Below are 25985 nucleotides of genomic sequence, written 5' to 3'. Positions count from 1 at the left end.
GGGAAGGGGAAGGGGAAGGGGAAGGGGCTCCGGCCTCGGGCGTCCCTACGATGCGCTTGTACCGAGCGGAGAGCTTGGCGAGATGCCACGGTTTGGAAAGGGAAGTCAGGAGCCTTCCCTGCACAACATAAACCTGACCTCTTTGGTCTGCTGGCAGGTAAAGTAGTTTTGCTGCCCTTGTGTTTGCCTTTGGTACCATCTTAAGTCCCTCTGGAGCCACGGTGGCAGCAGCGTTTAGGGTGCCAGGGCGCTCTTGTACATCTCTTCATCGGTAGTGGTTTCACAGATGAATTAGGCGGTCCTAAATGACTTGGATATGGTGAGCGCTGATCAGATCTAAAGTGGCCCCGTGGTGAGAGCTCCTCGTTGAATGCGTAATCAACTGCAAATACGCATATCAAAAGGTTTTTGACTGCTGAGGACCTGAGTGTTGCCACAGTGCTTCAGAGAACCGCTGGGAACATAGCCTTCCCCTTCATCTAGAAGAGGGTACTTGATTTTGGTGAGAGGAGAAAAAAGAAGGGAGGATGTGCTGCTACTGCTGTTTATGTGTAATGGTGTTCCTCAAGGCATCTGTTATTGTCCTATTATTGCTTGCATGTTGGACAGTCAGTGCAAAACAGGCGTTTTGAAATATGGCTGCTAAAACGTGAGATGTTTGGTGTAGAGGGATTTTGCCATGTTAATTGGTATACCGATGGAGGCTGTAAGGAAATTCTCAGCATGCACAGCATCATTAGAGATGAGGAATCGATGCAGTTGTGTACTGTAGTACAGTAGTACAGAGATGGGAGGAGGAGTGTCCTACCAGGTTAAAGTAGGTACTGCAGGTCAAAGTGCATGGATTAAGTGTCATTTCTGTCTGGTCCAAGGAAATGGACTCAGTAAAATCTTTGTCACCTGCCGAGACAGTGTGGTTTTGATTTGTCAGTGAAGATACAATGCTGGTAAAAGCAGAGCTGCAGCAACATGTTATTAGAAATAGGTAAAGAATCCAGTATGTTCAGTGGGTTTCACTTTTCAGCTGGGGGTTTTGGCCTTTCATTTGGCTTTAATTTACTTATCTCTTTACCATGAAAGGAAAAAGCATTGCAAATGATTGTATGAAATAACTCAGTTCACTGGAAGAGGATTTAAACAAGCTTTCATTTCTTTCGTTACTTGTGTTTTAGTTTGTTTTATATGACTGCCTGTGCCTGACTGTAGTCTCTCTTCCTAGAAACCCCAGCTGGTGGCCAGCAATGACCGTTTCTGCCGCTTTCTCGAGGAATATTGCCCTGTTGTGACGGAAACTTACTATCCCACGATTTGGTGCTGGGAAGGTCGGGTACAGACACTCCTGCGTCCCTTTATCACATCTAGACCCCAAGTACAGTACAGGAAGTAAGTGCCTTTGTTCAGGGAAGTGACTGATTTGGTAACCAGCTGTTACCTTACTCTGACTGTGTCACAGCTACCATCATTGCTCAAGTTTGTGCCTATATTTTTTTTGCTTTATGCCCACCTTTAAAACCCCGTCATAGACTTGCAACCATCTTCATCCTGGATTCAATACACAGTAGGTTTAGAAGGTCAGTATTGTCAACAGGCCGTATTTTAGCTCAGAGAGTTTTGGAGCACTGAAGTATTGGTGACAATATAGGAATTGATGTGGTTATATGTTCACAGGATTACACAGTGGATGAGGTCAGAAAAGATCTCTGGGGTCACCTTGTCCAACTCCTCTGCTCAAGCAGGGTCACCTAGAGCCAGTTGCCCCAGATCATGTCCAGATGGCTTTTGGATTTTCCTAAGGATGGTGAATGCACAACACCCCTGGGCAACCTGTGCCAGTGCTCAGTCACGCTCACATTGAAAAGCTATTTCCTGATGTTCAGAGGGAACCTCCTGCGTTTCAGGTTGTGCCCATTGCCTCTTGTTCTGTCAGTGGGCACCACTGAAAGGAGCCTGGCTCCATCCTCTTTGCACCCTCCCTTCAGGTATGTAAATGCTTTGATAAGTTCCCACTGAGCGTTTTTTTCTCCAGGCTGAGCAGTCCCAGCTCTCCTAGCCTTTACTCATAGTAGATAGTCTCCAGGTCCTTCATTATCTTTGTGGCTGTTTGCTGGACTTGCTCCAGTATGTCCGTGTATGTCTTCCTTGTACTGGGGAGCCCAAAGCTGGACACTGTACTCCAGGTGTGGCCTCACCAGTTCTCAACAGAGGGGCAGGATCACCTCCCTCGAGCCACTGGCAACACTCCTAAGCCTCCACAGCCTCCAGGCTGTTAGCCTGCTTTCCTGCAAGGGTGTGCTGCTGGCTCACGTTCAGCATTGTGTCCACCAGGACCCTCAGGTCCTTTTGTGCCAAGCTGCTTTCGAGATGCTCAGGCCTCATGCTGTACTGGTACATGAGGTTGTTCCTTTCCAGGTGCAGGACTTCACCCTTCCCTGCACTGAACTTCATGAAGTTCCTGTCAACCCATTTCTCCAGCCTGTTGAGGTTCCTCTGGATGGCAGCACAATTATCTGGCTTATCAAATATTTGAATGCCAAATTTTGCAAAGGTCATGCAGTCAATCTGTCCAATAAACCAACATGTTCTACCTTAACCATAGCGTGGCCACATTCAGCCTTGTTTTGAATATACAGAACTTCTGGGATTTTCAGAGTAACTTTTACCTGTGGGGTTTATGTTGTGTTCTTTGATGCCTAAATTCTAAGAGGGAAAAAAACCCTTATATTTATTGTTTGTCCTCAGCTGATCTCTCTCACACAGAAATGAGACTTAGTCTGGCAAATGAGGCATTTGGCACAAGACCTAAGCAGAAGTACTTTTCTGCGCCGGAACCTGGATGCAGCACAAGTTGTTTCAGCTTTGCTTGCATGGTAGAATAGATTTAGCATTTAGCAGCTTCCCTTAGTGTAACTAGGAAACACTTCAGTGGTATGGCCATGTCCATTTTTTCTAGCCCGTCTTGTATACTTCTGTTTCAAGGTTTGTGAGGGAAGAAACATAGTTCCATGGGGCAGTGCTTATTTTGCACCATTTGAGATTGTGTTGGCAGTACACACCAGCAGTGTACCTACTTCCCATTAATGAAAAAGGGCAAAGCTGAGCTAATGAGTCCAATGAGGCTGATGACCTTTAAAATCTGGAGTAGTTGCTACCAAGACTTTCAAATGAAAAAACAAATGCAAGGTAGGCTCACATTTTGGTAGTTCCTACACCACCTCCCCTGAGCCATGTCTTCATTGCCAGGAAGAGGGAAGATGCTGTATGTTTCCAAAAAAAAACCACCAAACCGCCTTTTTGTCATTGTTTAACACATGCTTAGCTTCCTCAGATATAATATTTGTTGCACTGTTTTTAAGATACATGGTTTAAGAGTTCACTGTAGCTAAGTTTGTGGAGATACAGGGTGAAAGGTATAGTAGTGTGTGTCTGCGTTCTGCATGTTTAAAACATCCCTTATACATTCTGCTGCTTTGGATAAAGATGAAGAACAGACGTGATAAATGTTTATCACATTGCCCAGTGTGTTATCAAAAGCTTCTCAGGTGATCCAAGGGAAATCTGCAGTACACAAGCATATATAAAACAGAAGGCAATGCCAGAAATCACATTAGTTACAAGCTCCCAGTACATCAGCAGCAATTTATGAAAGGTCAGGTCTTCATTTGCTGTGAATGGGAATTATTCCGCAAATTGAGCGTTCTAAGCTTGTCAGCTGTAGGTGTGACTCTTTCTGAATGGTAAACATGCAGACGTGCCTAGTCAGGTGGCACTTTGAGTATTAAAACATACCAAAACCCGCAGAATTCATACCTGGTAATTTGTGCACTGTGAGCACTCTTAATAGCATGCATGTATTTTTCAATCTAATCAGTGTTGTCTTGAAATGTGCCTTTCAGTGAGCTCATTAAAACAGCAGATGGAGGACAGATTTCGTTGGATTGGTTTGATAATAATGACAGCTTATACTATCCGGATGCCAGCACAAGACCCACCGTCCTGTTATTGCCTGGACTGACAGGAACCAGCAAGGAATCCTACATTCTTCACATGATCCGTCAAAGTGAAACGCTCGGATATAGGTGCTGTTTTATTGCTAGTATTTTGCTTCTTCTAATAAGATCAGATATAAGTATATGGATGTATAAGATGCCTTGCCAAAGCAAATGAGATCTAAATACATTGGTTTATGTAAGAAAGTATTATTAGTAATAATAATGATAGTGGAATTATGTAACAGGCAGTACATTTAGAAGGTCTGATTTAATATCTACAGATGTGCCCCCGAGATCGCAGTGAAAACAAGCTAAGTCAGCAGAGGCCTTTGCTGCTGATTCTTAAATTATGATATCAGCCTTTACACTTTCTAGAGAAGGGGTTTGTATTCAGCTCCAAGAAGACTTCTGTGGATGGGTTGCTGGCAGCAGGCCTTGGAGGAGGTCAGCTTCTGAATGCCAAAATTGCTTGATTCAGCAGCCTCAAATTCCTGGGTGCAGAAAGGAGACCTAGCCTACTCTTAGTGGTGATGTTTGAGGAGGAGATCTGTCACCCCTTAACTGTCACTGCAGAATTTAGTTTTGTTCTGTTCAGAGTTGGGTAAAATAAGTGGATTAGTTGATGAGTAGACTCCTTTACGTAATCATATTGCTGCTGCTGTGCTTTAGAATAAGTTGTCATTGTTCCAGGACCTGTATTTGGAATATTACATTTTGTCTTTGCAGATTGGCTTCTGGTACTGACTATAATAAGTGCTTCAAATGTGTATACATGAGCTTTTATCTACATGTCTGTCTCTCTTCTCTGTTTGGAGGTTTGGCTAACTGCTTTACTAAATTATGAAAGTAAAGTAGCACTTTAATGGTCCAAAGTACTTTTAAAATCACTTTAACATGTACCAGTAAAAAACATCAGAGGAAAGCCCTCAAATCATCAACTTTTTGCTATAATTTTTCAAGTATTCCTGAAAGCAATGTCTGCATTTGGTCACCTAAGAGAAGGTATAGCATTTATAGGGAGAGCTTTAGGTCAGATTTGAACAGAGTGCTATAATTTAGTTTTTAAACTGCAACATATAAGAAAAATACCTAGATAAGTAATTTTTCATGCCTTCAACCCATATAAAATATGTACATATTATTTAACAAAATTATTACAGTGAGATGGTTGAAGAGTAATAGAAAAATAAGATTTATTAAGAAAGTATAGATCTTTAAATTGTGCTAATACTGCTAGAAGATTCAGAGGCTCCCACTGACATAGAACAGAAACTTCTGCTGTGCCAGACAAAAAAAAAAATCCCATCTCCAAGAACCTGCAGCTTAGATGCAGCTGTCATTATAATTTCAATTTGGCTCATTTCTTGCAGTTTAATGCAATTATGAAGCTTTGGAGGATGTCTGTGCATGGATCTCTGACGTCCTTTTTCAGCACACAGCTGTAGGCTCAGCCCAGCACTGGCAGAGCTTATGGCAGAGTGCAGGCAGGACATGTCTGTACCATCTTCAGGTAAACCCTGGGGTTCTCATCATGCAATCTGACCTTGACCAGCAAATCATGGAGCTCCTGTAGAGTCCCACTGACTTCAGTGAACTCCATTTTGCTATAAAGCTTGTTCTACCCAGGTCAGGCTCTATGATCTCTAGATCTGTCAATATTTATGTGCCAATTTATTCATAGAACTGGATCGTTTTTCTTTATGCATTTTCTTTGTGTGTGTGTTCAAGTTCATGAACAATGTGTATAATTGAATTCACTGTCTCAATTTTTAGATGCGTGGTGTTTAACAACCGGGGAATTGCTGGTGAGGAACTTTTGGTAAGGATGACTTCTAAGATAAACATCTGTCACTTCAAGGTGGTGTATGTGGAATCATTCATGTTTATTTGTTTGGCTGGAGTTGAATGAGAGAAACTCACAGCATGTGCTGAAAATGAAGAGAAGGGAATCCTCTGTCTGCTAGATCAATTGTGCCAATACTCATTGCTTATTTTAAAACTCAAAGAGGTCAGCTGGTCAACACACAATTTTTCTGAACATTGCATTTTAGGAAACATTTTCCATTATTGATATCTGTAACATTAAAATGAGCAGTCCTTACACTTTTTTTCCCCCCAAAATGCTACAGTATCTAAGATGTACATATCCAAGAAATTCTGTTCAATCAGTACAATTTTCCCTTTGTTTTAATACACAAATCCAAATATAAGCAATTGTAATTACTTTCCCAGTTGCCATTATGAGTTTAAAATAGATTTTGATATGGGTAAAAAGTTGTGCCGTTAAAAATGCTCCATATTATGTGTTAATGAATTAATGAGCCAGATTTATATGGATAGTCACATCCTAGAAGTGAAATGTGTTCTTGTATTTTTCTCAGCAATTCTGACACAAATTCACCTACAGAAGGCAAATTTTTTTTTTTGTCTTTAGGACAGACATATAATGTTTGCTTAGAAATAACTAGCCATTCCTCAGATGAAAAAGTCTTGCAGCTGAATGTTTTCTGCAGCTAGGGACAAGGCATGATGAAATATTGCTGAATAAGCTTTGTTTCTTCCTATGCGTTGACAGTTCTGCAGCTGGAATGAATGTGCATAATACTAGGTATTGTTTTGCATTTTTTAATCCCCTGGTTTCGAACTTTAAAAAGCTCAGAAATGTTTTCCCATAATCAGATAAAGCATTTCAATGCAAATATTGCCACGTTAAGAGTAGTTTTCTGCATACTTTTGGTGATGGACCTACAAAGCAGTTTTGTGACTCACAAAGTCCTTATTGATGAATTTCTGAACCATTAAGAGAAAAGATCTCTTGTTTGGATGCATTGTTTGTATTTTACTGTAATCGGATTTACATCTTTAAGCTTTGTAAAATCTTGCAGCAGAGAAAAACAGCTGAAATTACCACATTTTCTGCAAAGGGGTTTCTACATTTTAATATGAAATCCCTAGTTAATGAGTTTGAAGCACAGTTAAGCACCACAGTAGAAATTAGTTGTGTCAGCAGTTCTTTTTCTAGTCTCTTTTAAAGAGGGATTCAAACTTATACTAAATAATAGTTATTTAAAGAATGTTCTCATTGGTTATTGAAAGTTACTGTGTATTTATCAGATCGGGGTCCATGCCTCAATCTGCCACAATCAGATTTTAGATTGACCACAGCCAATGTGAGCTAAGATGGTGTTTTGAAATATCTTTGTGTAGTGAGTAAGATAGATAGATAGATAGATGGATGGATGGATGGATGTTAAACTGTCAGGAATTAACTGAAGTTAAAATGCAAGATATCTCTCTAGTTTTATGAACTTTTAATTAAATACACTTTCACTTAGAATACATTAGACCCTAGTTACCAAAACTAATTTATTTTCCCTTGTAAACTTGACAATTTAATTAAAATAAAACACATTCACACTGTTTGTAATTAATGGGGTGTAAAACAGCAAAGAGTGTTCTCATCTCACGTGAATGAGAACTGGAAATGCAGCATAAATGAAAATTAAAACTGTGTTCAGATTTAATTATCCAGATTTAGCTTTCCTTTCCATTATTTTAATCTTTGACTTCAGCACTTCAATATTCTTGTTGAATATATTTTAAGTAATTGGTCTTATCTAAATAGACTTGTTAAAATCCCCTACAAATAGCCAGGCTGTTTAACTGAAAGCAAGTTTAAAAATGCCCTTGAAATGCATTGTTGCTTCAGGCAGCAAAGAAGTTCCATTATCATTACATATTTTTATATATAATTTTAATGTTTATACTGAATTTTGGCAGGTCAGTCAATACCTATAGTTCAGTCAAGGTCACTAACACGTTAGTAGCAACTCTGATGTTAAAAGCTTTCTTTTGCTGTAGAGGAAATCTGGACAACACCATTAGAAAAAAACCCCTTATTTTATTGTGATTCTCCTTGTCCCTAAAAGTACTTGTCTCCCCCCCTTACACTGCTCCAGATAGTCCCCTAGATTGTGGCCTATTCTGGGTGTCTGTGCAGGTGAGGCTCAAAAGCTGTGCTAGTTCTTCAGTGGCAGGGAAGGGGTTACCCAAATCTCATTGATGCCAGTGGAAGTCATTCCAAGTCTCAATTCAAGATCTAAAGAGATGCTAAGGACAGATAAAGAAAGGATAATCTATGTGTTTCATTGCTTTAGTTAACAGAATAATTTACTAAATTAGGTAAACAGCACTGGGGAATTTATTTATCTATTTATTTGTTCGTATTGTATGTAGAATCTAAATATTGGTTACTTTTCAAATTCTAGCTGAGAGAATTTGAAATCTAATACTTACTTTTGCATTTGAATGTGGGTGATGATGGTAAAATTGTCATTATAACTTCCTTTTCTGCAAATCACAGCCTGTAGGATATGTTTCCATTTCCTCAGGGTATTTTAAAAATATCAGTGCCTATCTAGTTCTGATCTAATTCTATCTCGTTTACCTCGTTGCTTTCTGCTCAGATTTTGTCTATTGACCTGGAAGTTGCAGATACTGAAGATATCTGTCACTTGGTTTATTTTGTAATGCTAACAAGTGTAATTCCTTCCTCCACTTCCTCATGAAACACTCTGGCTTTATATTTGCCATTTAGTGCAGCTTCATGATAAATGCTAAATTTATCTTGTTATATAAATGATCCACTGTTCAGTTTGCTTTGTCCTTAAAGGATAATACAAAAGCTTATGTTGGCATTTTTTCCCCTCTGACTCCTTACAGACACCAAGGACTTACTGTGCAGCTAACACAGAGGATTTAGAGGCCGTTATTCATCATGTACACAGCTTGCACCCCTCAGCTCCATTCATGGCAGCAGGTGTTTCTATGGGAGGGTAAGGCTATGTAACACTAGTCTCGGCATAACTCTTATTGTGAAATAAGACTCTTGTAGCCCAGTTGTAAATTACTATTCTGCAATGCTTGCATTACTTACTGAACTGCAACTAACTTAGGTCTGCCTCCAACAGTCAATACGCAGAAGACTTAGAAACTTCATATCTTTGAGGCTTTTAGCTCTGTGTCAGGGAAGGTCGAAATTGGCCAACATTCAAAAGTTGAAAGGGGTGGAGAAAGACGGGAAACTGACAGATTGACAGCCGAACAGGTAGGCATACAATCTTTGGAAACTGTGGAGGCTGTCTTTGGAACATAGGGGTAAAAATAGAACTAAAGCTAATATATTCTAATATATATTGGAATATATTAGAATATATATAATACATATTCTTAGCAACCTGTGGAAATGACAAGATTTGTCTTCAGTCTGTTTGGGTTCTGCAGTGTGTGGGTAGGTTAGGCTGGAAGAGGTGTGGGTATCTGCTCTGTCTGGCTGAGAAGCAAGAAGTAGTACTGTTGTTGAAACCCGCATGGGTTGATAGAGCATGTGGTGTTAAGACTTGCTGTGTCCTGGCTTCTCTCCAGAAAGCACAGCTAGAACAGACAACGACAGCACAGCTTCTTAGGGAAAAAACACTGCTAGAATCTAGGAGAATGTTCAGGCAGCCTCTTCAACAAAAATCACAGGGGAGAAGAATTTTCATTAGAAGGACTGCAGACACAGTGGTAACTTCCTGAAACTTCCCTTCTCTCTGATAAATTTTATGGAGGATGGGCAGATGCAGCCTAGTATATTGACATTAATCCGCTAATGACTTGTAGGAGCTTTGGGACAAATACATATTTGTTCAAGCAATATAGTATTGATAATCAAATAAATAATTAACTTGAAAGCTTTTAAATCAGGCCAATCCTTTTCCATTCATGTTTTGGCATTTTGCCAGTGTCTTCAAGTATGAAGACGTATAAATCTCTCCAGTATATCTGTGTCTGTCTTGCTGGGAAACCCACAATTGGGCACAGTACTCCAAATACAATCTCGTAAGTGTCAAATACAGGGAAATAATAATTTTCCTAATCCTGCTTGTTTAGCTCCTCCTAACAAAAGTACAGCATGTCGTTAGTTGTCTTCATAGCTGCAAGAGTGCATCACTGAGTCACGTTCTGTTTGCCCACGTCTTTTTCAGCTGCTCTCAATCCGCTCATTAGTCTGTCCTAGGTGCTGGATTTGATTTTGCCTTTGTTGAACTTCATGAGGTTTCTGCCAATCCATTTTTCCAGCCTGTTGAGGTCCCTCAGAATGCCAGCTCTGTCTTCCAGTTCAAACTCCCCACAGTCTGACCTGCAGGCTTCATAAGGGTGCATTCCATCTCATCATCCAGTTAATGAAGAGACAGTATTGGCCCTATTATTGCCCCCTGAGGAACACTACTAATACCTGGTCCAACCACTACAGTTGTACTTCAAGTTCCTGAACTCAACTCCCTGAGCCTAGTGGTCTAGTCAGCTTTTCATGCACATTGCAGGTCACCTATTCAGACCATGTTCCTCCAGTTTGGCTACATGGAGACCATGGAGACTGTCAGATGCCTTGCTAAAGTCAGAATAAGCAACATCCACTCCTTTCCCATAATCAGTGAAGGCAATGAGCTCATCATGACAAGCAGTCAGTTTGCTCAGGCATGTTTTGTCCTTGGTAAATGCATGCTGGCTGTTATCAGTCGCCTTCTTTACTGTTACATGCTTGGAAATGCCTTCCGGTGGGTACTCCCAAAGTGCTGAGGTTAGGCAGTGCAGCTTGTATTTCCCTCTCCTCCTTGCAGTCCTTGTAGGTGGGTGCTTGTGTTTTCCAGGCATCAGAAATATCCCACAGTTGCCACAACCTTTCAAAAGTGATAGACAGCGGTTTCATAACAACCTTGAAGCTTTGGTGCACCTCACCTGGTCTGTTGACATGTCTGTGCCCAGTTTGCATAATCTGAGCCCTAACTTCGTCTTCTCGTGCCATTCTTCCATACTTGGTCACTAGGCACAGGGACCTATTAGGTCCTGAGAACTGACCTGAGCAGTAAAGGCAGGGAAGACATGTAGCCTTTGCTTTTCTTTACAAATCTTTAGTCACTAAGTTCCCTGCTCTATTGAGTAGTGGTCCCAAGAGGGGAAAAATGCTGGTCAGCCTAACTTCAGTTCTTTGGGAAGATCCTCTGGGAGCTATTTCCAAGCATATGAAGGATAAGAAGGTGACAGTATTCATGCAGGGCAAAGCACTCCTAAGTGATCTGATTGCCTTCTATGATAAGATGACCAGCTTCACTGATGAGGGGAAAGAAGTGGAAGTTGCTTGTTGCCTTTTTTTGTACCAAAATAATTACAGAAGCCTTTCTTGTTGAAGAGACCTTTCTCTTGTTGTCCTGCATATCCCTTGCTCTTTCCAGCTCCAGCTGAACTTTAGTTTTCCTAACTGTATCCCTGCATGCTTGGGCAATGACTGTCTCCCAAGCAGACCACCTCCCTTTCACCTTAAGGATACTTCTCCTTGAAATCATTCAGGAGGGGTTTTTCCTCCATGTGGTCTTTTGCTACTCTTGCTCAATTTCCTGCACATCAGGATGTACCATGTTCGTGCTTTACGTTCAGTTATCCTTAAACAGGTCTCTCAGACTCCTTTTGCCATCAGGGCCATCTCATATGGGATCCTGCCAACCAGGTCCCTGATGAAATGAAAGGCAACTCACTCCAGTATTGTTACTCTGTTGCTTACCTTCACCACTTACTTTTGAGCTTAAAAATCCACCATCGAATAATCTCAGTGGCCAAGACTGTTCTGCGCTTTTTTGTACCTTACATGTGAGCAGGAGATCCATAGGACAGTTTCCTTGTTTGGGTCCTTGATTGTATATCAAAAGGTTGTCCTCATTGCTCCCCAGAAATCTGGTCTTTTTGTGCCTTGCTGCAGTAGTTGATGCAGGATGGTTACAGTTCCCTGGGCCTGATGTTTATGGAGGGCTGAAGGTGCTGTAGAAGCTGGATGTTCTGTGACTGGTTCAAAGGAGTCCTTAGTGTCATTTCTGACCTTGGCTTAACCTAGTTATGGTATCCTAAATAGTGGCAAAGTGTGTTAGCATGGCACAGGGGATCTGTGTTGTGTTCCTGGTCCATACCTCACCACCACCACTGGGCAGTTTTAGGCAAGGGGTTCCACCTTTCTCCCCCAGTATGTTTTTGAAATCCTGAACCAAAACCAGAAAGCAGGTACTGAAATGTACAGAAAACTAGAAGAGTCTCTAGTTGTCCGCATGAGAACTGTTTCCATGCTTCAGAATAATTGGAGCACTTGCATGTTGAAAATTAAACAGGAACAAAATTCTCACTGGGGACATACTGTGAAAATTATCCACTTGTCTTAATCTTACAGTAGTTTTTATTATCCTTTTCAGAAGTTTCTGAGTAGCCAGCTAATCTATATAGGACAGAAGTGCCCAGTGAAGAATTAAAATAAACATTCACTTCATGGGCATGTAAATGAAAGTCCACTTGTTCTACTGATCTTCAGTATGTATTGTTTTGGAAAGGGACTTTATTTTCAAACACAGAGATTCCCAAACCTTCTCTCCACCACATATACTCTGTGAACTCTGTTAGAGAAGTGTCTTCTACTACCACAGCTTTTTTTTAATGGTTTGTTAGACTACTGTCCTGTGATCTGGTTGGTAGTGCACAGGGATAAAGACTCTGTGATAGCAGGTTGGTTCATGATGTCTTTACTAAAGATTGGTGTATCCTGAGGTACGGTAGATGAAGCTAAGGTACAGAGTGTTGGTGGTCCACAGAGCTGTGTTAATGTTAATAATTAATTACCATGTTTTGTGTTAAAGGCTTGGTATTAAAATGCTGGTTGTAAACTTTGGGGTCTCAGGCAGTAAGGTAAGACTTAGAGCTTCTCTGTTAGCATTTTTATTTTACTCTCTTCCTATTTTATTTTTTCTACCTTTGAAGGGTCAGATACTTGTGAACTCCCCCCTTTTCCAGCTCGTGTACATTAGCAGTAGTGACTGTAAGGTGCAATTGGTCAGAAAGACAAGACTTAAGCCATTTATTTGGATCATAATTTTGTTTCCCTAATTTTATTTATTATCCAGCACTTCATTCTTTACATACTTTGTGTTAGAGAACAGTTGTGTTCTCTCATATGTGTGAGGTGAGGTAACTTCAACTCAGAAGACTTCTTCACAGTGAGGCAGGTATGCTAGGGGCAGCTTCCATTTGTCAGGCACACTGATCAGGTTTATCAGATCAGGAAGACCAAGAGCTTGTGTAATGGTAAAACTTACTAAGAACTTGGTAATACATTTTCTATGAGTAAGAATCGCTTACTTGACCTTTTCCTCCCTTTTACTGCCTTTTACTGATATAAATAAGACTAGTACTTCTCTATTTCTAAATGCACTCCTACCCACACCCTACGCAGTGCACCCAGTTCCTCTCTGATAGTAGGGAGAGAAAGTAAACATCATGAGTCATATGTTGATTACATGACTACCTTTTAGTGTATTAGGCACAACTGTAGGGCTGATACAAGAAAATGTTGAAAAACAGACAAAAAAGTGGCTGACTGTTATATTTACTATAAATTGAAGCAAACAATTTGCTAGTATATGTGTTTCTGTTTTTCATTTCTGTTTGTAGTATGCTTCTTTTAAATTACCTGGGCAAAACTGGCAGAGACACTCCTTTAATGGCAGCTGCAATTTTCTGTGCGGGTTGGAATGTTTTTGAATCTGTAGCATCACTGGAGAAGCCACTAAACTGGCTTCTTTTCAACTATTACTTGACCACTTGTCTACAATCCTCTATCAGCAGGTGAGTTGCCTTCTGAACTATTTAGCAAGGTGTAAGGATGTTAGCATGAGGTCTATAGCAGGTGTAATTATTATATTGACAAAGTTAATGCTGTAACGACACTTTGCATAGCTGTGCTGTGTGTGTTCTTCAGTAAGATTTGAAATCAAAAGGATCTTTGCAAGAAAATTTGTCATCAGTGTGACTAAATTTATCTGCTCAAGGGACTCAGCACAATGTGCTTCTATATTTATGGATGAAGTAAATGGATTTTTTAAATTTTTAGACATGCACGTGAATATATATCTATATATACTCATACTTTTTAATCAGTGTTGACTGCAAAAGCACAGAAGAGGGTAGTTCATCCATCCATTACTTTATAAAACTAGGCTGTATTTTGTATTCCCAAATCCTAAGTTCTCTTACCTTTGGCATGGCCTTTGCCAATTTTTACTGTGCTGCTGGATGTGCCTTCATATGAATGAACAATTCTGGTGCTCTCAGATCCCAGAGAGATTTTTAATGTCACAGAAAATTAAAAACAAGCATCTTCTTGTTAGAAAGTTACTTCTATTAATGTATCTGTAAAGCAGAGGACTTCTACATCTGTTTACATAGCCAAAAAAAACAAGCCCTCCAATTTTTGTCTCCTTTTTAGGCATCGACAAATGTTGGAGAAGTTATTTGATATGAATCTTGTGATGAAGGTATGTGAAAATGTTGCTTCTGCTTTAGCTGGATTCTGTTTTCCAAATGCTGACATAGTTCCCTATTTGAATTCTGTACTTCAGGCTAGAACTGTTAGAGAATTTGATAAGCAGTTCACTTCAGTCATGTTTGGCTACCGTTCTATTGATGATTACTATGAAGATGCTAGCCCGTGTCGCAAGCTGAAGTCAGTAGGAATTCCAGTGTTATGTCTAAACTCCATGGATGATGTTTTCTCACCAGGTCATGGTAAGTTTAGGCTTTTTAAATTTTATTTGTCTGTATATGCAGTCATTAAGACAAACTACGTAGGTTTGAGAATGAACTCAGATCCATGTGTAGAGGTGTATTTGAATGTTACTTGTACATAGGATCAAAACCTCCAGGGATGCCTCACTCTTGCAGTTTACTTGCAGTGTAAGACATATAAAACAGCTGTTGATGGAGAGACCTGATGAGTACAGAATGTAGAAGCACACGGGGTGGCCTCATTAGCCATTAGTGGAATCTTCACTGTCAAAAAAAAGAAATATACACAATTAGGGTGTGAGGTAGCTCACTGTAAGGAAAATACCAGATGTAGTGTCCTCTCGGAAGCACCCATTTCTATTCACCAAGTACAAAGAGAGCCTATGATACAGGAACTCGGATTCAGATGTCTGGGTTGCAGGCATTCAGACTTCAATGCAAGTGAAAACAACTATTTTTTTACTGCCACTCTTTAATCCAGTCCCTACAAAGAATGTCTGGGAGCTGTTTATGTATGGTATGAGATGGTATGAAATCCTCAGCTGTTGATTGCAGTGCCACCTCCAGTGCCTGAAAATTAAAAGTAAAAAAAAATAATCTAAGTCAGCATGTAGGCCAAAATCTAGGGTAAGGGAAGAGATATACACAGAGTGAGCTCCTAGAAGGAGGCACGTTGAAATTAATAGGAATCTTAACTGGAAGATGAAGCAGCAATATCAACTAAGTAACAGGCTGAAAACTGCTTTCCATTTTCTTCTTATCTTCTGCCAAACACGTGATGATTATGAACATTTTGCTTTTGCTCTGAAGAGCAAAGCCCTGTTGCTAACTACCCTAAAAAGATACGGTTGTTCCTGTGGTCTGTGCATTGGTTATAGTGTCTGAGATGAGAGGGAGAACAAAAGCTAATGTTGAGGAAAACCACTAAAATGAACAGCTAGTCGAGACGACAGTCTTCAGCAGTGAACACCTGTCACCTTTAAAAATGAAGTTGATACACTTGATTTATTTCCGGGAAGTTTTCTTCTGCCACCACAAGTGAAGTGAGATTCTTGCAGAATGAGTCATGAAACCAAATCGAGCGGGCCAAACAGATTAGAACAAGCAGCAGAGAATGAAGTAGTTCACAGTGTGTGAACTACTCTGTGTGTGCACAAACACTCTGTGTGTGGACTGTTTATCTGTGTGCAGACATACAACACATACAGAAACATGCACACACTTTACTGTTTATTGTTTGAAGACCTGTTAGAAGCAGATGTGACAGAAAGAAAAGGGCCCCTCCAGTAGAGTGCATTAGAAAGAGACAGTCTGGTTTCTTCTCCTCTTGAACAAAAAGCATCCATGCTTTGCATGAACAATATAAAGAACTGACAGCCACCTACAATGAGGGCAAAAATATTGACTCTGAAGTAACAAAACTAGCTGTCCCTTCCATGGGCCAAAACACAGGCTTAAAAAAATAAGATCTGAGTAAACACAGCAATATGATTCCAGAATACTGCATCCCCCTTTAACAATTTGCAGTTCAAGGGCTTTCTGAGACAGAGTTAGGCCCTTTGTATTTACTAGATTCTGTGGGATTTTTTTTTTCCTTGAAACTGGACAGTTGCTCATTCTCTTATAAGCTTATAATGGCCTGGAAAAGAGAATGAATGGGGCCATGATCCTAAACTCTATGTCTGAATATAACTTTCCCCATGGTACTGCAAGGTGGGTCATCTACTGTGCCATGTTTCTTTCACAGAGCATATGAGAGAGGGAGCAATGAGTTCACCTCTGTGTTTAGCTCTAGCTTAATTTGTGGCTTCTGTTCTAAAGTGAAGTAGTAACTGTGGCAGGAGTAAACTACCTAGTTAGCATAGTAGCTACATAACAACAGCGGTGAACCAGACAGTGTGTCTCTGTCCCTGAAGGGACAGAGCCATTCTAGCCTATTATCACTGGGATTGGGAGATTTGTTAGCTAGATGAAAGCTGGTGCAGATACTCCATCTCCTCTTCATTTTAGAATACAGCCTCCAGCTCTCAAGAGCCAGCTATTGACCTGACCCCATGAAATTCAATCTGAACACAAGAAAACACTTTTTTTTTTACTGTGAGAGTGGTCAAATGCTGGCATAGAGAAGCTGTGGAGTCTCCATCTATGGAGATACTCAAAACCTGATTGGACACAGCCCTGGGAAACCTGCTCTAAGTAACCCTGCATGGGGGTTGGACTAGATGATCTCAAGGTCTCTTACAGCCGTTACAGTTCTGTGTACAGACTGTGTAGTTTGACTAGTGAAAATACTGAGTTCCCTAGTGTACAGCTATAGCAGACCTCTCCACTTTGAAGCTGTTTTTTAAAGAAACACAACTCTTGGTAAACAGTGGGATTGTTGCTTGTGTAAGATTAGGTATCAGACTTATTGTGAGAATGCCTTAGAAGTCTTGCAGTGACGTAGGCAGTGAGATAGAGCACCAGCACTTTTGAAACAAGAAGTCTTAAGAGTCTGTTGTAATGATCGTCCATCCTCTCCTAAACTCTGACCCTAACCAGCCCCTCTCCATGAAAATATTTGGGTGGTTAGGCATTCATTTATTCTTTCTTCACAGAGTTAATGCTGTTAGCTGTAAACCCTTGTCCTTTTGGTGACAAGTTTACCTTAAAAAGGGCCACCAGGACAATGTTGATTTACAGCTAATGGCACAACTCTATTATGTGTGTGTCTTATCCTTGGCTCCTTTTTTGTTTGTGCTGTGCACCCTCAATGTGAACCGTTGTGCTGGCACAAGACAGAGCACCATGATCAGCAGCCTAGGATTTATGTCTGCTGCCATTAGTTACTGGAGTTCATTCATCTTGACACTTCTGCAGCCTGTTCTATGTTAGCAGACATAAAGGGCTGGTGTTACTCTTGGAGGTGACTTTATTCTGGCAACTGGCTTGTTTTTTCTGACTTAAAAGTGTGTGGATGCATGTAACCAGGGACAGTTTCCACTCACAACTATGTAATGAATTCAAAGCCACAGAATTCATTTTCATCCAGACCCCAGCCTTTTATTGACTTTGTGGACTGGTTATTTCATGCCTCATCTCTCCCAGTAATACCTACCAGTTTTAAGCTACCTTCCACCTCTGTTGTAGCTGGCTGTAGTTTCCAAGAGCTGGGAACAGGCCTAGAAAACTCATCAGGGAGAAAGCCGTGCCAGAATTCCTTTGTGGTTAAATATCCTGCATAAAGCCAGAACGTCTGTCTGTAACAGAGCTTGGGAGATACAAAACCAAGTCTGCTTTGTCACCACACAATGTGAACCTAAAGAGAGACACTTCCCTTAAAAAGTACAGGTGCTGTCTTTGTTGCTTCTTGCTACCTGATCATTTCTTCACATGTTCTTTTTGGTATGCTTTGTACTTCCCAGCAGTTATTTTTGAATATGTTGTGAAAGTGTGCCCTTTGATCTCAATCCAGTATTAGGAAGAAACAATCAATTTGGAGTCCCTCCTTAATGTTGCTGTTTAAAGTTCACAGAGCTTGGCAGCTGATGTATCTGTATTTTAATTCTGGAATGCAGCTCTCATATTGCATAATACTAAGTAATGGAAACAAATGCTTTCTTCATTGCATGACACTTCTTTCGCCATAACTAATTTAAACAAGCCATTGCTTCAGGAAATATGTAATAAACCCAAGTCAAGCCCTTTTATTTTCTAACTGTGAAAAGTAAATCAGGAAGATGGAATGATAGCATTCATAATCAGTGTCACATTTAACTTTTCATCCGAAGTGGCATTTTTCTCCTTAGAGACTTTAAGCAGTGTATTAGGCATCTGACTTAAATTTCACTGTGCTAGTGCTTAGCTAACTGCTAGTGGTGAACATCATGCCTGAGCTGGAAGCCTGCCCTTGAAGCTAGGTACCATGCCAGCTTGCTCCTGATCCACTGTGACAATTAAGTGCATGTCTGAAGCTCAATTACATAGCTATTTTATTGAAGTCTCTGAACCTTTTATGTCCTCCTGAATGCAAACTTGGAGGAACTGCTCTTAGGTGTTATTTTGCATCCTGTTATGTAAAAAGCACAGCTGAATGAAGTTGTCTGGAGAGGCCAAATGGCCAAGGAATGGCCAGAGAGGGTAGGAGTTTAAGGAACAGGGAGAAATCAGCTCAACAATGGAATGTCTGGCAGCAATGACTTCATAGTGATGACCAGTGATTTCATAGAATCATAGAATCAACCAGGTTGGAAAAGACCTCCAAGATCATGATGTCCAACCCTACTGTGGTTACTAGACCACGGCACTAAGTGCCACATCCAGTCTCATCTTGAAAACCTCCAGGGATGGTGAATCCACCACTTCCCCAGGCAGCCCATTCCAATGCCTGATCACTCTCTTTGTAAAAAATTTCTTCCAAATATCTAATCTAAACATCCCCTGGCAGAGCTTGAGTCTGTGCCCTCTTGTCCTCCTGCTGGTTGCCTGGGAGAAGAGACCAACCCCCACCTGACTCCAACCTCCTTTGAGGGAGTTGTAGAGGGTGGCAAGATCTCCCCTTAGTTGATGGTGCTTCATAAGTATGTTTTTCTTCTGTTCTTTTTTAAAAAATACCGTTTTTTTGCAAAGAATGTACAACAAATTGATTTTGAATGAAGTAATTCTGCATACACATATTTACACTGTGATTCTGTGATCACAAATAACAGGTCTGTGCCTGCTGGATCAAACAGCAGGACACATTTTGGCCAGTAGAAACTTAAGTGCAAGGTTACACGTGGACAAAAATGAACAGTGGTATCTGTTGGCATGCCATCCTGCATCCTAGAGTACATCACATCCAGTGGTCCATTCATCTGGCCTTTACATTGCAGAATTTCCTCTGTTGCACTGTGGTTTTATTTATTGGATGGCTAACAGTCCCTAGAAACAGCCTTGAGAAAAGCACCACACTACTGCCAAGCATCATTTGCATTTTGGCACTGGAGAGCAACACAACATATTCAGTTCTCTCCCGAGAAGCTGCAGAGCACGAAACTCTGCTGGGGAGGAGTTATACAAATGAATAGGGAGAACTTCAGGATGGGTAAGATGACATTTGTAAAGACCTGCGTGTGGCTTGCAGCTTACCCGGCACTGCAGATAACCAGCATCCAAGTGCAGGATTGGTAGGCTTCTGGGAGAGAGCTGCTGGTGCTGTTTGGAGGCAGGCAGCACATGGCACCCACTGCAGCATTGCCAACCAGTTTGGGAATGAATAATTAACCATGAGCAAATTGATTTGGGAGGTATGATTACACTGGCAACCCTTGAATGACAGATACGTAGAGGTCACAGTGAGCTTTGCCTGTAAGGGCATTTCCAGCTGAGTTGGCACAGCAGAGGAGACATGTATTATCATCTCCCACACCCCCAGCAAAGCAGTTTCTTACTGGGAAAGGGGATTTCTCTTTGACACTAGTCTACCAAAGTGAATGACTGTCATGTTTTTGTGCCATCTTAGCTAGTGAAGAGGTATGTCCAGGCCAGGAAGCAGCTGATCCTGAATCCATTAGGATCGATGGAGTTCTCATGCTGTCTCTGATTCTTGGAGTTCAAATCTGTCTCTCCTCATGTATTCCTCCCCATACCCTTTCCAGAAGTCTATTTATTAGTCCCCTCAGTGACCAGGGAGACAGCTGCAGAATGACTGGAAAGTGTGATTTCGTTGCTTGAAGTAGGAACGGGGTTTGTGTCTGATCCCCACTTCTCTGTTGGAATTCTGTTTAACATGGCCCACACGCTACTGGAGGGAAGAGGAGCAGATGGCTTGGTACAGATAAGTGGGCAAATTCCTATGCAGTCGGCAGAAGCTGACATGAATCGTAGCCACTGTCTTTGTACATGGTAGTTTGTTCATCCACAGAATCCAAGGGAGGCAGATCAGAGATTGCTGAGCAGATTAACTCAGGCAAAATTCCAGAGAAGTGCTTGCTGGGTCTGAAAATGATGCAAGTGTTGGATTGCAAGAAATAACACATTGTTTTCTGCATCTCTTGTTTTCAGCCTGTGCTGTTCCCCAGTCTAGGCTTTTACTCCATTGACTTTTCTTTTTACTTTTGCCTCAGTACTGCTTTAAAGGGCCCAGGTGACTGCATACAGTATTTCCAATTTTCCAGCTGAACAAAGGAAAAGTCAAGGACTTCTTATAGAGACAGTAAGAAGCATGGTTTCTTCCACCTAGTAAAGAATCAGAATCACTTAGGAAATGCTGGAATCCATAAACTACCTTTTACTCCATTGACTTTTCTTTTTACTTTTGCCTCAGTACTGCTTTAAAGGGCCCAGGTGACTGCATACAGTATTTCCAATTTTCCAGCTGAACAAAGGAAAAGTCAAGGACTTCTTATAGAGACAGTAAGAAGCATGGTTTCTTCCACCTAGTAAAGAATCAGAATCACTTAGGAAATGCTGGAATCCATAAACTACTTAGAGCAATTTTGAATTTTTTTTAAATGGAGAGCACTGAGTAGCAAAGAACCTCACTTATTCTGCAGGAGAATCCCCATTGCTCTCTGGAGCTCGGTCTGTGCTCTCTCCAGGGCATGGTCACATACGTTATGTTATGGGCAGGAACCTTGTAACACACATTCATAAAAAACACTGACCCTGCTACACGGACGGTTGGTTTGGCATCTGTGCTGAGGCCCCGGAGTGGAACAGAGCATGTCATTCCAGGCACTGTTCTAAGGACCTCTGAGGCACAGACTGCTCCCCTGACTCTACAGGTCCAGTGCTTCTGCCCTGATCTATTTTAAGTTGCGCATCTGTTCACCACAGTCATTGCATTCAGGTTCTCGTGTGACTTACTCTGGCTGGGGGTCCTTTTTCAGCTAAGGAAGGAGTTACTGTGCTCTTCCTCTAGTTGTTGAAAATAAAGGCAAATTGGCAGCTGAACACAAAGCAATGAGCCTGCCAACATCCAAATGAGAGTAAGGAACATGTCTATAAACAAGGCAGTAATATGCAGGGATAATGATTATTCAAGGATAATGACCTTTGAGATAGCAAATGCGTGAAGGGGTAAAGGAACAGACTCCTAGAAATAGGAGTGAGTGGGGGGTGTCTCTGAAGGAAGTGCAGTCAGAAAGGGATGTGGACAACTGAACCACCCCCAAACTGAGCCTGATTAAAAACCTCACTTCAAAAATACTTTAAAATAAATGAGGAAGCAATAGAAATCTTGTAAATTACTTGCTGTTTTGTACTGCCAAGTGCAGCATTACTTGCTGCTGTTGTAGTGCCAAGGCATTTTTTCTTCGGCAGTATGACTCAAAATCAGATTTATTTTCTTGTGGAGTCACAACCTTTTTTAGGCAATAGTGTGAAACTCCTGCTACTCTCTTCTTTCTGGACAAAGCTTTTATCTTTTGCTGTTGCCTTTTCTGTCAATCCTGAATAATCAAAAAATCTGTATGATTTTTATTTTTCCCTTTCACAAAGTTTATTACCTGAAAATTGGAACTTTGAAAGGCATTCTTTACTGAATTGTATTGAGATTTCTGCTTGTTTAGGAATATATTTAGCATACCTAAAACTCCATGGGAATTTGCTTAAATAACTTAATTTTTATGGATCTGTGGTGTTTGCACTTTTGATATAAAGCTCCACTGCTGTGTCAATGAGTTCATATGATAATAGGGTCATCAAGCCAAAACACCATTCGTAAAGTCATATGCTTTCTCTGTTGTCAGTCTGCACTAACTGACCTTTATTTTCCTTCACAAAGGGAACCGAGGGGATAGCATTGATTAAGCCACACATCTATGTATAGTCAAAACAGGAGTCACTGGAGCCTCCCCTCCTGCACATTTCCAGATCAGTGCATATCTCAGGTGTCATTCACTGATGACTTTAAGCTAACTGTAGGCCATCACTGAAATAGCCACCTCATCACAGTCCTTATCTGACTGTATCTACCACCCTTCATATACTGGCATTAACGTGGGGAACTGGATCAGGGAGCTAATCAGGATCAGGAAAACTAACCCAGCAAAAGAAAAATCCAGGTAATATTGTCTAATAATCTAAATTCCAAATTAAATCAGTTCTAGCAGTCACTATTCTTTAGAGAACCACTAACCTACATGGAGCAGCTTTCTGTGTCCGTGTGCAGTTCTTTGCCCTTCCTGTTCACGTTGTGTATTAGATTATGAGCTGCTTAGGGCAAGAACCATCACCCAGTGTATTTGCATTGGTGTGCTTGAAACATGCAGGTGTAAATGTATGGCAAGTCAGATACAATGATGATAACCCAGGATAATCTGTAATATTAGCTGATAGGATATCTTACAGACCAAACCATATTGTGACATTAAAGGTTTTGTGTTTAGAGTCTCCTACAAAAAGAATGGGATCTGCAATTAAAGTCCCAGTCCCTCAGCTTTTCTAAGTTGAATATCGCAACACCAGTTAAAAACTACAGGCTCAATTGTCCTTTCACTTACACTATTTATAGCGAATCTTTAGTATGCATTAACATGGGTGCTGTTCCATCAGCGTGGCTGAAAGAAAGATGAAGCTGAAACTTTCACAGCAGCCAGAAAAAAAACCCACACAGATATGGTGAGTTAATGATGAACAGAGAAATGGCTTTTAACAGAGCGACGGTTCTACATCTTGTGGTACATTTAAGCATATGTTAATGTTGTGCATATTTATTCGTACATAATGTGAGAAAAGTTTAAGAAGAATTATTCAATGGCTGGAATTTCACAGAAGGATAAGAACTTAAAACTTTTTTCCCCACCTTTTAGCTATACCAGTAGAAACTGCCAAACAAAATGCAAACGTTGCTTTGGTTCTGACTTCGTGTGGAGGCCATATCGGTTTTCTGGAAGGAATATGGCCAAGGAAGTGCACTTACATGGACAGAGTCTTCAAGCAGTTTGTGCAAGCTATGTTTGAGCATGGAAATAAAATCTTTAGCATGTAGCTTTGGACCGCTATTATAGCACAGTGACACATTCTGACAAGGGCAGTTAAGCTTAGTGCACAAATTTTAACTCCTGTAAGCCAGCAAATGGATAAAGTCCATTACTACATGCAAAACTATTTTTGCCTCAGATTTTGTAGCAAGAAACTAAATATTATGTTGTCACTTTTATATTTATTTTTAATATGCCTTACTAAGAATGACCTTAAATGAAACAGCATTCTGCATACATCAAATTGCACTTAACCAAAACTATCAAGTAGAGAGATTATAATTCCTCAGGATTTTAATTTAAACCTGTATGTATTTAGAAGACTTAATTTAGACAGCTTTTAATATTAGAATGGCGACACTCAAAATAGCTAATATTATCCTGTCACGTAGCGTACAAGTTGGCCCATTCCTTAGGGCACTGATAGTGAAAATCTTAAAACGTGGAAAAAAAAAAGGAAGGAACAAAAAGAAGCACCAATTCTTCAAATAAGTCAAAATTTCAGCATGTTACTCCATAGCATTAGATTGATACCTGCTTTTGCTGTTCTGCCCTGACAGCGTTCAGATTTAGGGCTGGTTATTGTTTTTTAAACTGTGTCAATGCCATACTTGTCTTACATGATTATTTTTTAAAGAGCTAATTTATAGTGTTTACATATAACCAAAAGATTCCTTTAAACCAGTACTGTAATAAGTTATGTAATGAAAAGACATCTTGTATTTCAAAGTTTGTGTAAAGCTGGGTGTTGTCATAGAAGTAATACATACTTCACATAACTGGTAAACTCAATGATTCAACCTGCTGTGTTTATATTACCCTGCAAGAACATTTCAGTTTTAAAGAATATATATTAGAACATGAGGAAATTATTATATATTCTGCTTTAAATTAAAAAAAAATTCCATACCTTTTGTCTCTGCTATTGTTTCATATAATCTCTGAAAGGAATGCAACAAACTGTTCAAAGAAAGTTAGGATGGAGGTCGGAGCCTCATCTCTCTGGTTTGGTTATTTAATGGTTTGTCAGCATTTTGGCAGTAGGTTGTCAAATCGCTGAAACTGTTGCAATCCATTTCCTGCCCTAGCAGCTTACCAGTCTGTGAGGCTGGCTGAGGCATCACTGCTCTCCTCTGCCCTGACACAGAGTGACAGCCAGAGAGGGCCTTTGAGGAAAAAAGGACGGTTGGACAGAGTGTATTTTGAAACTGTTGGGAAGTCCTAATTTAGGGCATACTGAAATTTTTAAAAGGCTCTTAAGCAGCTTCTGTGCAGCTCCCATCTTCTGCTGATCACTGACTTGGGCCCAGCCACAGAAGAGAAGTCAGTAAAGATGCCTCTGCATTTTTATTTTTATCTTCTGAGCGGGGTCAGTACAAGAAGAAAATGCAGCTAAAAAAAGCAAGTCAGGTCTTTTGTCTCAAGCAGTACGTGAACACTCCTCTTGCAAGGCATGTTTCCTAGTAACAGCAAATGGAGAACAGAAATACTTGTAGTCTTCAGAAAAAGAAATTGGGACATGCTATATGAAAGCTGTTTTGTAAGGTGGATGGTTGAATTAAAAAAATTAGAAAGTGCTTTCAAGTTTTAACTTTTCAGACAAGCACTGTCCCTTGCCCAAATAACAAACTCTAACTTACTGTTTCTCGGATAAGGACAATGAAAAAAGTGACTTGCAAAAGCAAAATGAAATTTTGTGCATGCTACTACAATACATGAAGTCAGCGTACTAGTAGGGTGCCTTATTTATTCTTGCATTTGTTTCCAGGTTTAATGTTCATGCAAAAACAATGAGCAATAACCAATGTATTTAGCATTATATTTGTAAAATTGTTTGGGTACAGTACTGTTCAAGACTCAGTATTAATAAAAATGAAACCACTTACATTAAATCACACCTTACTGTTTAAATAAAAGTAATGTGATTAATGGCAGAATTTCTGTCTCTCTGCACTGTCTTACTTCATATAGGTTGAGTCCCATATACAGATCCCCATGAGATATTTATCTTTACAGCTAGATCTAGCAAAAATCTGTAAAGTTGGGGGTTTTCTCCCCAAATGTAGAGTGGTCTTCCTTATACCCCATTAGGGAAGATGCACAGTGTGCAAAGTGGTAACAATCAAATTTTACTATGGATATCTTCAAGCTTTCCCAGTCAGATTTTCAGAAAGAAATAATGCAAACATCTCAGTTCTTGCAGGGGACACATAAGCTGGGAACAAGTGCCATAAACATTTTTGCTATGTACTATCTTTGTACCTTGTACACAGAGTTTCACAAGTGAGCCAAAATCCACAATGTGCCCTCTATTCAAAACAGTGTGAATTCACAGGGTCTTTATTTGGCTTTTCATGTGATCTGAGAATCCAGATATCAACAGGGATATGAGATGTTGAAGATGTGAGAAAAT

At 40.4% G+C, this 25985-nt stretch overlaps 1 protein-coding gene across 1 annotated transcript; it reads left to right on the top strand.

The window, feature by feature from the left end:
* Window positions 1-1206: 1206 nt before the first annotated feature.
* ABHD3 (abhydrolase domain containing 3) lies at window positions 1207-23988 on the top strand (the record flags this gene model as incomplete). The annotated part of the gene is given in 8 exon segments (XM_009077366.1): window positions 1207-1383; window positions 3894-4076; window positions 5763-5808; window positions 8712-8824; window positions 13515-13688; window positions 14329-14377; window positions 14462-14627; window positions 23402-23988. Coding segments are annotated over 8 exon segments (1087 nt in total), but the record flags the coding sequence as incomplete, so codon positions are not given.
* Window positions 23989-25985: the final 1997 nt, after the last annotated feature.

This window comes from Acanthisitta chloris, unplaced genomic scaffold (assembly GCF_000695815.1).
Source record: "Acanthisitta chloris isolate BGI_N310 unplaced genomic scaffold, ASM69581v1 scaffold4656, whole genome shotgun sequence".
Lineage (NCBI taxonomy): Eukaryota > Metazoa > Chordata > Aves > Passeriformes > Acanthisittidae > Acanthisitta > Acanthisitta chloris.
Note: the sequence above shows the minus strand (reverse complement) of the source record. Positions and strands in the feature narration are given on the sequence as shown.